Genomic DNA, 15,047 nt, shown 5'->3' on the forward strand with positions numbered 1-15,047 from the left:
ATACTTTGGTAAAGGAGGCTGAGGGGAGATCTTATCACTCTCTACAACTCCCTAAAATAGTGCTGCAGTGAGGTTAGGGCTGGTCCCTTTCCCCCAGAGACAAAGGATAGGACAACAGAGAATGACATCAAGTTGGGCCAAGGGAGGTTTAAGTCAGATATTGTTACAACCCATTCCTAAAAGCAGGGTAACTAAGGTTCTTCTTAGTAGTAGATCCCTTCAGGCAGACTGGAGAGAAACAACGACACTCTGACCAATTATCTGTGTGTACATGGCAGGTTTATTATAGAACAATTTGATTACAGTGGGAAGGAGGTTTGTAGCCATTTTGGTTATTATCTATAGAAATGAAACAGTATTGAAGTGTAAAGATGTCACTTAAGAAAATGTATAAGGCAAAGAAAGGAAAAGAAAGGATAAGAGTAGATAGTGAAGAGGAAAGAAAAAGATGCCCATTGGTGGATCAGGTGACAAGATTTGGTTGTTGCAATTTAGATGCTCATTGGTCAAAGTGATGATCTCAGTCTTGCTCCATTGGGGGTGAGGGAAGCCTGCATAACATAAAGTTCAATATTTTCATGTTCAGGTGGGAATGCCCAGGTACCTCCCCTGGGGAAGGGAGAGTTAAACAGTCTCTGCTGCAACACTGTGGATCATGCACTGTCCTCTGGTGGAAGGCTCCAGAAATGAGTCTGAGGGCATTTTGGGTATTTTTGGTTGTTTATGGCATCTTCTAAAACAGGACAGCTGCCTGTCATACCAGTGCAGTTGGGCCAGTTATGCCCCATCAGAAGGGATGAATATCTTCAGGCCTTTATGTGAGTGTGAATGTCCCGATACTACACGAACCAGTTGCGTATCAGGGGAAATTGGCATAATAAAAATATTATCCCACTTTGCAGGATCTGCTTTTCATTGTTTAATTTTGATAAGTATTTAATCTTTCATCTTTCCACAAGGTAATTCTCAGTGTGTCAATAAGTTTGGTGGAAAAATTGCAAGTATTTTTATATAAATAATTTTTCTCCTTTAGAAGGGCCCACTCTAAGAATTAATCCCAGCATTCACATTCTATCAATGCTCTTCTCTCCTGATCTTGCAATTTTTTTGCCTGCATCTCTTGATAACTTCAGAAGCTTTTGCGCAAAAGTTTACATCTCAGTATATTTATATAATAATAGTGAAAATGAGCAGATGAGTTGTAGATGGAGACAAATGAAGAGTAGGCATCTAAAGTTAGGTGTTGTGAATCCCATCTTATTCCTGCTTATTGACTGCAAACCTTACCTACTTTTTGTGAATCTTAACACCAAATTATATGGCACAGTTACTGAAATATGTTGTTTAATATGTCCAAATGAGTCTGTGTCAGGTTTTACAAGTTCAGTTTGGTAACACTTAATGCTAGAATTTTTTGTTGTTGACACTGGGTTTCCCTGCTGTTACTTCAAACAGAATTTTAGTCTGAATAATTAGCTGCTTTATTTCTGGTGTGCATGTTTGCTACCTGCCATATGTAATTTGGAAGCTGAATTTAGTGGTGTTGTAAATTACACGTTGATTTTTTCTTTTAGAATACATTTAATGCCATGTTAAAAGGGCATTGGTGTTTGTCTGATATTTTTGATATGAAGAAATCTGTGGCCCACTTATAAAAATAATTAGTATAAATTCTAAGAATTAGTTATCTGTCATCCTTCAGTATGGATACATGCTTCAATATAAAAATAAATTCATAGAAATATTAATTTCACATTTTTATTGCAGGATAGAGGAAGAAAAGACTATCTTATCAGAATTTCAAGAGGATTTGAACAAGTTGATTTTATGGTTAGAGGAAGCAGACAACGTTATTTGTATTCCCCTTGAACACGGGAATGAAGACCAGTTGAGAGACTGCCTGAGCAAAGTCAAGGTATTGTAAGCTCTATTCTTAATATTTTCTTACTTTATCAATTCTACATTGAAGAAAATTAAAAGCTATTTTCCAAAATGGATTCTGACATCAAACACAGCATCCATATAACTTTTTTAGACAAATAAAAGCTGGGAATTTCAAAACCCAGGTACAAATATATACTGATCATACTAAAACCAGAGGAGTAATGGAAAATCTACCAAAAGAAAAACATCCTGAAACTAGGAAATTAATTGTTATCTTTTTCATCCTCATTTTTTAATTCAGAACATGACTGGTTTATATGTATAGCATTTCTCTATAGGTGTCTTGTTAACATTTGATAGCTTCTCACTTATTAAATGGTATTCAGTATTTCACAAGAGGATCCAGAACTGCATGCATAATTATAAATGTCAACTCATTAAAATATCACTGCAACATTTTCTAGACTAAACATATAGGTGACTTATTTTTTAGAATACTTAAAAAAAACCCATCAGAATATTAAATATTTGTTTATATGGGATGGAATATTTTCACAAATATGTTAGAGTTTGATTCTGCTGATAAATATATTCAACAGAAGTTTCTCTGTTTAGTTTTTTGAAATGTGTTCAGTAGAATAACTATCTTTAATTACTTATATAATAATAATAAATTAAACTGTAATTGGAAAATGTGTATTACTTATAAAATATATGCCTAAAGGTTTTCCTTTCCTCCCTTGAGGAGAAGGACGTAGCAATCCTTTCTGTAAATCCAAGATGAACAAATTCAGCTAGTGATGAATAGAGCATTAAAGAATCTGAAGAAAACTTGTCAGTTTGTTCTATCCTTCTCATGACAATTTTTTTAAAAAAAAACAACCTAAAGGATTATTTAGTAAAAATCTGTCTTCAAGTTTCTTTTTAGGTAAAATTAAGATGAATATTATTTCAGGAAATGGAGACTCAACCATGTGGTGAGTTTGTCCTTCTGTTTAGGAGAAGATGCCATTAAGTCTGGCAATTTGTGAAGCTCTTGTGTTGAAGATATCAGATCCAAGGCAAATAAACGCTTTTAAAGGGTGTTAGATGCATCTTACAGTTTGCAGAAATTATTAAGGGTTCAAAGACTAAATAGATTGTTCAGAAGCAGGAAGGCTCCACTCTTCACATACACAAATATTTCCTATATAGTATTCCTAAGGGATACATAATACAAATATAAGGTGTTAGCATCTCTTATTTGTGTCTTGTTTTTACAGTCCACCTTTTTTTGGAGCTGCAAAAAAGGGAATATGTCCTAATGGAGCAAATAATAATGCATTACCTTGCAGCATGGCTCATTTGATACTTACCTGTTTTTATTAATAGTCAAGAACAAACAAGGAAAAACCCCAGAACAATTAAACCCTTGAAGTGACATTAACCTTACTTGATAAATTAAGTTACTTCGACAATATAAGTTTTCAGTAATAGCATATGTCTTTGAGAACTGGTACATTTTGATGCTGCCTTGCTTTTCCTCTTGGCTTTCCTCTTTTTTTTTTTTTTTTAATTAATTTCTTTTTTGGGGGGGGAACATACATGAACGTTCTTAATTAAGACATTCAACTGGAGTGGAGGGCTTTTCACCACATACCATCTGGGTGGCTGTTCACAGCCTGGAACATACTAAAACATTTCTCCAAAGGGCTTGCTCCATACCATATTACATTATTAAAATTGATATACATGAAGCACTGAGTATCCAGGATCCAGGTCTGGAATTTATAATGTAATAGTGATTAATATCCTGAGGAAACCCTGCATTATGTCATGTAGAATTCTCTTTAGACTTGATTGACCAATACAGTCTCTTTTGGGTTTTTTTTAGCCTTCTACATTCAGAAAGCAACAGTTATTTTGTCTTGAATTGAGTTTATACCTTTGGCTGATACTCAAATCAATAAGGGTCAAGATAAGAGAGCTGAAAATCCTACCACAGTTCATCTTAACTGCTGTATTTGTCTGTTCCAGTTAAGAGTTGGAGAGCTGCCGCCCCACAAGGGAATACTGAAACGATTAAATGAAACTGGAGGAATAGCACTTGGAAGTGCATCACTGAACCCAGACAAAAAACATAAGCTTGAGAGTACACTGAAGGAAGCTAACCATCGTTTGTTAAAGGTTAGACATATTACTGATATAACTGGGATATAAAATTTTAATCTGCAGTGAATATTTGCATTATATGTTTTCTGGTATGTATAATTTTTCTCTGTATGAAGAGATGTTTGTGTGCATAATGAACCTGAGGAAGAAAAATGGGTACAATACATTGCTGTGAGAAACAGTGATAGCAAACCAAGACCATTAATGACTGGAGTGATGATGTTGCACTCAAATATACTCTCAAAATTACAGTTCTTCTACTTCAGAGTGGAATGCACAGCATCATTTTTGTAGCCTGTTGCTTTTGCTGGAACAGCAAATATTCCAGGCTTTGTGACTCAGGTGTGTGAGAGGCAAATGTTTGATCTTCTTTATGGAAACACTTCCCCAATCTCTCCTGTTCCCAATCCCAAGGCGAACACTGCAACCACTGTTTCACCTTCCACCACACTTCTCCCAGCCTTGAGCATTCACTTCTGGTTTTTTGTGTAGCAAAGTACCAAATATTTTGCTTTCTGGGAAAGAAAGTGATACTGATAGAAAGAAGTAAAGAAGGACTTTGTTCTGTTTTGTTGTGGAAATAGCATGTTTTTGTGTTGAAAAGTGGTGAAGATGAGCAGCAAATCTGGTAAAGAGAGGTAGATAATTTGAGTGTTTTCATGGTAGAAAGCCTTGTCCAGAGGACCACCACCATAGGTATGGATTAGCCTGCTTGGAAGCAATCAAGATAGAATCAGTTGAAGGATTTCTGTTGAGACTGATTGCAAAGTCAGTCAGGGATATTAACCTGTGACGTCTGTTTGTTAAAGTTACCAGGATGCTGGGGCAAAAAGGAATAATTCACTGTATTTAGTTCTATGGGGGGAAAAAAAGTGAGAAAATAATCTTCTGAGTACCTTACTGAAAAGACATGGTAGAGTTTCTGGTCAAGAATAATACATCCTGGGTTTTCTGTTACCATGTCCATGAATACAGTTGAATTTCAAGCACAGGTCTGAGAAATAAAAAGGAGCTTGATGTGGCACTCTTACTAATTTCTTCCTAACAGGAGCAGTCTGGCAAAGTTCAGAATATTAGCTAATGACTCAGGCAAAAGTGGATAATAAATATTGATCACATTCACAAACTCCAGGTTGGACACATAAATCATTATTTCAGTGGTTGGACAGAAGTATCTTTTTCTCTATAAATGGGCTTCTGAAATCAATGTATATAGCAGAATTCAGAACACTTCAAGATCAAAACAATGGCTGAAGGAAGCATGTACATAGCTGAATTCAGGGTCTGTGTTAATACCTAAGCTGTGATTTTAAAAAGACAGGATTAGTTTTCAGGAAAAACTAATTAACTTTTAGTCAGATCACGTAAATATATTTTAAGAAAATCTGCAATTTGTCACTGAATGTAGCATTTTATTGATTATTCATATACCTAAAAACTTGGAATTTTCATTTTCTGCTGGCTGATGCAAAAATGTTTCAGGTCTCCTGTCACAGTCAGAGCAACCATGAATGTCATTGAAAGTACTTAAGTCTGGGTGAATTATATGAGACAAAAACTACTGTTTAGTGAATCATTACAATTTACTGAATTTTTATAATTTTATGTTTCCTAGATCTAATGTGTGTGGCAAGAAAATTATTCTTGGAAATTCTTACTTGAAAAATTTCATTTATTACTAAAAGAGTATAATTCAAGGAAAGTAATCTTCCATTTGAGATCATTACTTAACAACATAATTTTTATCTTTGTTATCTACCCATGGAGATGTATAAAACTGAGTTCTCATTGTCCCTTGGTCTCTGCACAGCTGTAAAGAATCTGCAAAATGAGTGGTTTGGTTTTTCTTCTGGGTTTTTGCCCATTTTTTAAAAAGAACAGAAATTGAATTTGAAAATTACAATACTCAAATCTCAAATACTCAACTACATCTTCTCTGAAGGTGCTCTCTTTCTCAGGTTTTCTGTTTTCTCTGTGATCTTGACAGATGTAGAAAACAAAACAAGACAAGAAGTTAGCTTATTTTGGGGTTCGGTAAGATTTTCCCAATGATACTGAAGGAAAAATAATTATTTTTTCATTTGCATATTTTTTGCTGTTATTCATGAATTGTGTAGGAAACCTCAATTATTTGTTTTGCATTCTGTCCTGAAAGTCTAGGATTTGAATTAAAACTAGAAGTCATGGAAAGAAACTCTGTGAGCCTGACAGAGGAACTTAATGCTCTCTTTGTTCAGCTGTAGATATACTGGAAAAGCCCCACAGATATTTACTCTGAGCCAAAGCTCACAGGATGGGCACTTTTATATCAGGCAAACTTCTTAGGTCACCTGAGGATGATTCTGTAGTCAGTGGTTTTGATGGGAATATATTTTTTGTTTTCCTCAAAGCACAGTAGACAAACATCATCACACAGAGATTTCTCTGGGGCTTTTCTGTCTCTCCATCCCCTCTTAAGAGTGTATCCTATACTTTAATCCTTTGTTTCAAATTGAAGGTTTTGTTTTCTTGCTAGAAATGAATATGTGACAATCTACTGTTTATGATTATCTCATTTTGCAGGATGATACTATTTCCAAGATATGAAACATACATGACAGTTACACAAATAATGTTAGATAGGTCTTTATCAGGCACTAGAGTAATTCTGCTTACTTCAGAGAAGTGGAAAAATTTATACCACCTGAGATGGAGCCAAATATCTCCTAAAGTTATCACAAATTTTTGTTTTGCCTTGATCTGCCAAGCAGGGAAATAGGGGACAACACCTGTGAGTCTTAACCTTCAAGGTGACATATTTGAAATAAGTCATGTTCAAACCTTCTTTACAGTCACAGAAACTGTTGCCCTACAGCAATAGAAATAACCTAGAAAAGAAATTTTGTACTAAGGGAATTGCAGTCACATAAAAGTATCTTTTCTAGCTTTACTTCAGAATTGTCTTTGCTTTTGGGTGTTTGTATCACATGCTGATGACCTTGAGAGTAGACATGCAAAGAGTTTTTCTTCCTTTGGACAGTAATAATTTTAACAACACATTTCTTTATACAACTTTATTAAATAGTGATTCTAATAGGCTGTTACCTAATATAGTATAGTTTTAGCAGAGAATGAAGATTAAATCTCACATTTGAAAGGCATAATTTTTAAATTCTATCCTGGTTTTACTTATTGTGCCCTCTCCAAAGCCAGTATTTCTTGTAAAAATGAAAATAGCACTATCTTTGTGAAGTCTTAATATTATGAAAAATGAAGTGTTTTATGACCATTTTTATGCTTTCACATCAAGAATTTTTCATTTATTTTCAAAGCTTAAAGTATCTTCTTTTGTGATAGCCAAGTAAGGTAACCACCTAGTGCTTCAAAGCACACAAAAGGGTACTCAGCACTGGAATTTGTGATGAATTCAGTTCTTGTCATATACCACCTGCCATGGCATGTAACAGATCTGTAATGGGTTTCTTACCTTTTACTGTGCAGTAAATGGATTGATAGATTAGGTCTGAGACCAGTGAACCATGGAATCAGAGGTTTGCTGGAAGGAGTTTATTACTCTTTAATATTATTCTTGGTCTGGTGTCAGCCAAGACCGATGAGCTAAATTATCTGAAAGTAAGCTGGATGCCAAAATCAGCATTCTCCTCATTTATCCACCTTAGTCTTCACAACATCTACTGTATGTATTATGAAGGTTATTATAAGTGCCTGATGGAGACATTTTGTTTTGCTGCCTTTTAATTTGTCTACTAGTATTAGTTCTAATTACTAGACACTGAAGAGACTATTTCACTGTTTATTGCCACAGCAAATCAATTTGTTGTGCTATGTGGACAAGATAAAAATTAGAGTGGAGTGACATGGCTATAATTTGTGAACATTTTCTGTACCACCAGAACAGGCGTAGGTTGTCTTAGCTTGGTTGATCAAGTGTAGAGAAAAACAGATGGGCCCAAAAGTGCAGAAACACAAAGTCGTAACAAGGTTAGAGTTCATGTATTATAACTTGCCTTGAGTAGAAATTATTCATAGATTACCTACAATGACATTAAATTTCTAGCATGTCAATGCAACTTAATTCGAGCTCACAGTTGGAACTACTGCAATTGCTACTGTTGTTATTTGTGTTATGGAGGGGAAAATATGTTGGAAAATGAATGCTACAGTTTGATTTCTGTACTTTCAATATGAAATAAGAATAGTATAACTGGCATTTTGGGGATCACAAGGTTAACATTTTCCTGAATTTACTTACATTTAATGTGTGACCTGATTCCATTAAATACAATAAAGTCTTTTGTTATGCTAAATTTCCTTTGACAGATTGTCATAGATGGCTAATTAAGTGTAGTCCACATTCATGTTATCATCAGCCATACTCAAAAATGGCCTCATGTATAGCTAAAAGAAATTTGATGTAAATGTTCATTGGACAAACATGGGAATGTCATAAGCTCTAAGAAAAAGTGTATATAGACTTTATTTTTTTTTTAATTTGCGTATTTCTAGCAGATAGTATTAATTAAAATTTTAAAAGCTAAGCAAAGAAAAATATCGTTCAGAAGCAGAAAGGCTCCACTCTTCACATACACAAATATTTCCTATATAGTATTCCTAAGGGATACATAATACAAATATAAGGTGCAGGGGTAAAAAGTCTGAATTAGCCATTGAAGTCATAAAAGCATGATTATATACGTGTGTGTGTGTATACACAATATATATCATACTATCTTACCAACCATCTTAAAATTCCTTATTATTGTTTGCCATACAAATCCAGAATACATTCATCGTATATTTAAGAAGTTATGCCAAGACTTTGAATGTAAGTAATACTGATTTTCAACACGTATGTGCTGACATATGAGTTACAGTTAGTTAATATTGATGCAGAATTACTAGATATCAAATACGTAACTTCAGGCAAATCCTTACACATGTTTTTTTACAACAAAGTTCTGGGTATCTGGGAGAGATTTCACTTGTAATGAACAATGCTCAGATACTACTGCACACCAATCAATTGCAATGGCTTGGGCTTTCTAAAACTTCAGTTCCAAGACAGACACTGACATTGTCTGTCAGGTTTTTCATCCACCTCTATTAAGGAAGACTATAGAGGCTTAAAATCAATGTTTTACTCTTTGCTGTTTACAAGATAAAGATTATACTTTAATTGTATAGACCTGTCTGTATAGTAACATGCCGATGTAATTAAAATTCCCACAAATGCAATAGTCTAAAATAAAGTTAAACTTTTCCTTGACCCTGGATGTACAGACATACTAAGGAATGGGATGCTGGAAAGCAGCACTGTGGGAATGGACCTGCAGGTCCTGGTTGATGGAAAGTTGGATGTGAGCCAGCAGGGCCCTGGCAGCCAGGAGGGACATCCCTGTCCTGGGGGCATCAGGCCCAGCATGGCCAGCCAGGCAAGGAGGGGATTGTCCTGCTCTGCTCTGCCCTGGGGCGGCCTCACCTCCAGTGCTGAGGGTAGTTCTGGGTGCCATGACACAAAAAAGACATGAAGTTGTTAGGGAACATCCAAAGGAGGGCAGTGAGGATGGTAAAGTGTCTGGAGGTGAAGCCCTGTGAGGAGCAGCTGAGGGCACTTGGTCTGTTCAGCATGGAGGAGACTGAGGGGAGACCTCACTGCAGTTACAACTTCCTCATGAATCTTGATGGTGTCCTTGATCCTTTTCTTCTGGTCTTCTCAGTGGTGAGGGTCCCACAAAAACACAGAGTTCAATGTATTAATATATGTTCAGGCCAGATAGGAATGCTCAGGTACCTCCCCCAGGGGAGAAGTTTGACACAGTCTCTTGCAACAGACTCTGGATCTGTTGCATCACTTTGCCTCGCGTGCAATCCTCTGGTGCAAGGCCTCAGGAATGAATATGGGGGACACTTTGAGGTCTTTGATGGTTTATGACACCTTCTCAACTGCCTCTCACATAAATGTCCCATGTATATGGCCTTCTTGGGGTCTATCTTTTCTTACAACTGAGCCAGTTTGTGTAAGAGAAGATGGGAGTCATGTCACACACCCAAAAACTCTCGTCCTCTCACCCCAAACCCATCCAGAGCTGATTCTCAGCACAACTGCTGAGTTTGGCTTTCTTTCTGGATATATTCTTCTCCCTCCAACCTTGTTTACTTCTCCCTAGACCTGAGATAATTGGACAATAGTATCGCCTTTATCTTACCTCAAGCTCCCATCAGGGGGCTTAGCTCACAGTCCAGTTCCCATCAGGAAGCACATTCATGTGGGGAGTGGGCTTTAGTGGTAGCAGTTTCTTTAAACAATTTTGCCATAATGGGCAAAATCCTAAGTTTAAGTCTTTAACCACTGCCATCCGTCACATAACTGTGTGTAGCCTGAGGAATATATATGGTATTTCCTGCTGTAAACCAGGGAAAGGACATTTAGGGCATATTACATTTATTTTTAAATAATTTTCCTGTTGGAATATACTTCATTAAGAATTACTGAAAGAACTAGACTCTAAAGCCTTTGTGGCTGCTTTTGGATTTCAGGAACTGAATAAGAAAAAAAGATAACATATATTCCTGGACTAGATTATTTAGCAGAGATTTAAGGTGGAGAGACTTGTGCTCAAAAATGTCCTTGACAAAGGAGAATTGCTGAGAGTGGAGAGCAGAATGAATGACAATTAGTTACAAGTATTACATATAAAAATACAGATATTCAGAAGACTGTGATATACATGATCATATACCCATGGAAGAAAAACAAAGCAAGTCTTTGGGGTAGGGGAATATGTTTGGTTGCTTTTTAAGAATCTAGACAACCAGATGAAGCAGAAAATTGTTTGGGGCATTGTTTCTTTGGACTGCTTTAGTTTTCTGCATTCATGGGAAAAAAAGGTTTTTTAATAAAAATGAAAGTAGAAAATATTACAAATATTCCATTGAGAAGTTTTTGAAAAAACAAGACCAAATAAACACCTGCTAAGGTCAGGTCCTGGGAGCCTTGCAAGGCAACATGAAATGGTAGATAAAAAGCAAATAAAACTCTTCTATATTTAGCAAATGAAATCTTCTATTCATATTTTTAGTAGCCTGCTTTAATCTTCCTCTAATAATAAAATCTTTACTCCAACTTTGTCAGAGACACTATGGCTCATAAATATTCATGAGTTTAAAGGAATTACATAGATTTTGTTTTAAAGTCAATATTGAGTCTGCTAATGCAAATAGCTCAGTTAATTAACTAAATGGCATCCTAAACTGAACTTACATGAAACTCTTTTGTACACTGATTGTTTTTAATGAAGAAATAATGCATATAAATCAACTTTTCCTTCTTCCATTTTAAATCATTCTTTGGTACATGCTCTAGGGATGGTGATTTTGAGCAGATCAAACTTTCTGAACTGTGGCTGTAAGAATTTCTGTTTCATGTAATCATCTTACAAGTGCTATGGAATTGTCAGTTATAATTTATCAATAAGTCTGGATTGAAGTTTGCATTTAATAGTTGCTATGACTTCAGTTATTTCGTTATTATCCAAGTCCTCTCTTGGATGATATCAAACCTGCTTTCAGTAGAGTTATGCTCTGGGCTGATTGCAGTGTAGTCAATCACTGTCACTTCTTTTCCTAATATATCCATTTTTTCCAGAATGGAATGGTAAAGAAGAAGCTGCTGCTTGATTTACTTTTAGTAAGCAAAGAAATTCATACAGAAAGCTTCCTCAATTCTTCATACAGAATACTTCATTTTTCTCATTGCTAGTAATACTGATTTTTTTTTTTAAACCTGACACTATCAGTTATCCTATATTTGAAGCCTATTTTCATGAAGTGCTTTGTATATCTAAGTGACCCTCCCAAGGGGGCCATACAAAAATAACATTTTTGAAAGTCTTCACAGATATCCCACAACATACTTTTGCTCATTTTTATTGCAGCTTATCTTGTTATGCATATCAGGATAGCTAAATTTTAATCCACACTCTGATTCCTCAAAATAAGGTCCATTTATAAGTGCTGTCCTCTTAGAGTTTGGTGAGGCAGATAGGAAGAAAAAGGGGTACTTTAGTATTGGAGGAAGAAACTGACATATTTTCATTGCTGTTCAAATGTTGGAATTTGGGATTTCTTTGCTCTCCACTTACCACTAAGAAAATTCTTCATATTCTTTTTTGAAAAATTACATGTTGGAGAGATGCATGTCCTCATCTATATTCTTAAATAGCTGGGTAATAACTGCATTGTTTTCTCTTTGGTCATTTCAGGTAAACAGGGAAAGAGGTTGATTTGTGAGACAGACATGATGTTTGAAATGAGTCACTCGAAATATAATATATACAAATCATTTCAGTGGCTTTCCTTACTTTTATTTATAATGAAGCCTTACTAGTAATATAACTCATTAAGTTAATTAATTTGCAATAACATTTCTGACTTCTGCAAAACTATTCCCCAATATTTGATATTTCTTACTTACTGTCTCTACCTAATTAGTTTCAACTTTTTCATTTTGAGCATTGTTCTTGAGTTAAAAGATTGAGCTGTAGCTCCACAACCATTATTTTAATTGATATTGCTTTAATTGAATCTGCTTTCTGGAAATTCATAAGAATTTAACAGAATGGGCAAACAGGATATAATTTTTCATCAAGTGACATACTTTATAAAAATCCTTCCTCCCTTTATACCTGTTATCATAAGAAAATCATTCCTTTCCATCTGCAGAGCTATAATTCTTCCCATAGTGTGTGCACACAGCTGTGTGCAGACTGAAAAAATAACTATCTAAAGCTCAAGTGAGAAATAGCAGTGGAAAATTGGAGCAAGGGAAACATTTCATGTTGCCAAGATGAGCATAGGTAAGGTTTTGCACCAAAGTAATCAGATTGGGGTAGAGATAGAATCAGCATAGTACTGTGTTGTTTAGGTGACTTGTGGGGGAAAATTATGCAAGACATCAGGTTAAGATGGAAGAGAAGCAAGCAGTGAAAGTAATTTTAGAATACATAAGGAGAAGAAATGAAAATACTTAGATGAAGACCTAGGTTTTGAAAGTATGCAATTATTCAAATTTCAGATATTCTCGTGTTTTAAGAGATGTTACCTTTATTGTGCTGGCAATTTTTTTTTTGTGGATTTTTTTGTGTGTGTGTTTTAATGAAAAGAGCAAAATTTAGAATAAGTAAAATTTAATATGAGGAAAATGGTCTGATAGTTTCAGGTTAGAATAAAATTTAATATTGTGAAGACCAGTGTCAGTTGGTAAAATTAAGCACTTCTGCTGTTTCACCATTTAGAGCTTAAATCTTTTGCATTATTCTGTCACTAAGCTTCCAGTTAATCTTACTTAATTAGCACTTGAACTAAAGTACAAAATTTTAGATTTATCACATGCTTTGAGATTAATGTTTTGACACGTAACATTGAAATTATATTGTCCTTTGATGTTGAACTCAGATTTGTTTTCTTTGAAAGTGTAATCCATACTTTTGGTGTTTCCATTTGCAAATTCATTTTGCGTCTTTGGTTCCATCCAAGGTGTATTGTCAATGTTGATCTGTTGTGAAATAAGGCAAAGTTGAAAATGTTTAATTTGTACTGAAAGGGATAATCCAGATTTTTAGAAAGATGTTCCAACTGAAGTAACTTTTATTCAATTCATGTTTTTGTTTGCACCCTGTCTCCCTTGCCAGTCTGTAGCACTGCTTCATCAGGCCTGTGTCAGTCCTAAGCAGATCCTGGGGAAAGCATTTAATGTTTGCCCTGTTTTTACTCTGCTGTTGGTGTTGCCTTATGGCCACTGTTCCTATCGGTTGTTTCTCTTAGAAAAGAATTCAGCCATCATCTGATAAAACTTCACAGTCTTCCTTAAATAGGAGGGAAAGACATAAGATACCAAAGGGAATGAAAGTAAGTAAACACTGGATAGTTACCCCAAGACAAGTGAATAAAAGGAGGATGGGGCCCAAAGCAAAAATGTAAAAGAGAGTATTGAAGTGGGACACTAGCTGCTGCTCATTCTTCCCTGGAGGCATCCAAGAACTTCTACCAACTCATTCAGAAAGCCCAGAAACAGTAGCTGTGGGACTGCTGTAGCTCCCACCAGCACTGGAATCCCACCTCAGGGGTGCATCTCCTGGAGTTGTGAAAAACAAGCTGGAAGGACTGTGAGTAAAACAGCAGGGAAGATTCTGGAGGGCCCCATCTCCACATGTACTCCTCTGCCACAGAAAGGCCATAAATCTGAACAGCCAGTCATCATGTCCATGCCCATTACTCCGTGGAGGTTTTCCAATTTATGCTTCTGGTGTGCTGCAGAATTAGCTCAGGAAACAAGCTGTCCCCCAGGAGACGGTCTGCAACAGTACCTTGGCTTGATAGGCAGACTTGTAATTACCTTAAACTCATCAGGCTCTAATTTGATTAGCCAGCTTGATGGCTTTATGCCAGAGCTTACAAAAAGCCCCAAACAAACCACAATGAGGTGGCAAATGAAATCCTTGATAACCAGAATTTAAGGCTCTGATTCTTACACAATGGTATGTGACAGATTACTTGGATTTTACAAGGAATTGCCTTGTTAAATGCTTACCTCTAGCCCTAACCTGAGGTGGGGAAAGTTTTTTATTTATTTGCTGCTGTTCTTTTTTATCTCTGTGGTAAAATTAGATGACACTACCATATATAATTAACTGATCATATATACATAGATTTATTTTTATATTAAAAATATTATAATCCTATATTTGTGCTATTATTTTAGACCAGGAGACAATTTGTAGGAAGAGGCTGCATTTATTTAGATTACAATTTACCTCTCATCATAGATGGGATAAATAAATATTTTAAAAACAGTGGCTGAAATACAGCCTGTCACCAAAACTTAATCATTCACCTTCTCCTGTTCTGGATGGACTATGCCTTAATATATAATTGGTTATTTCGCCCTTTCTCTTCCTCTCCCCAAAACCTCTACAAATTTTTTTTCTCTCTCCTGTATTACACCCAAAAATACT

The 15,047-nt window shown here is 35.6% G+C and overlaps 1 protein-coding gene across 3 annotated transcripts in view; it reads left to right on the forward strand.

Annotated features, from left to right (window-relative positions):
* The window catches only part of DMD (dystrophin), a 566,297-nt gene that overhangs the window by 188,591 nt on the left and 362,659 nt on the right, over positions 1-15,047 (forward strand). For all 3 annotated transcript variants that reach the window (XM_054003170.1, XM_054003155.1, XM_054003164.1), the window contains 2 exons: positions 1,768-1,915; positions 3,901-4,050. In XM_054003170.1, the coding sequence (XP_053859145.1) occupies positions 1,768-1,915; positions 3,901-4,050 (298 nt within the window). The remainder of the gene's footprint in view (positions 1-1,767; positions 1,916-3,900; positions 4,051-15,047) is intronic.

Source organism: Vidua macroura, chromosome 2, assembly GCF_024509145.1.
Source record: "Vidua macroura isolate BioBank_ID:100142 chromosome 2, ASM2450914v1, whole genome shotgun sequence".
Lineage (NCBI taxonomy): Eukaryota > Metazoa > Chordata > Aves > Passeriformes > Viduidae > Vidua > Vidua macroura.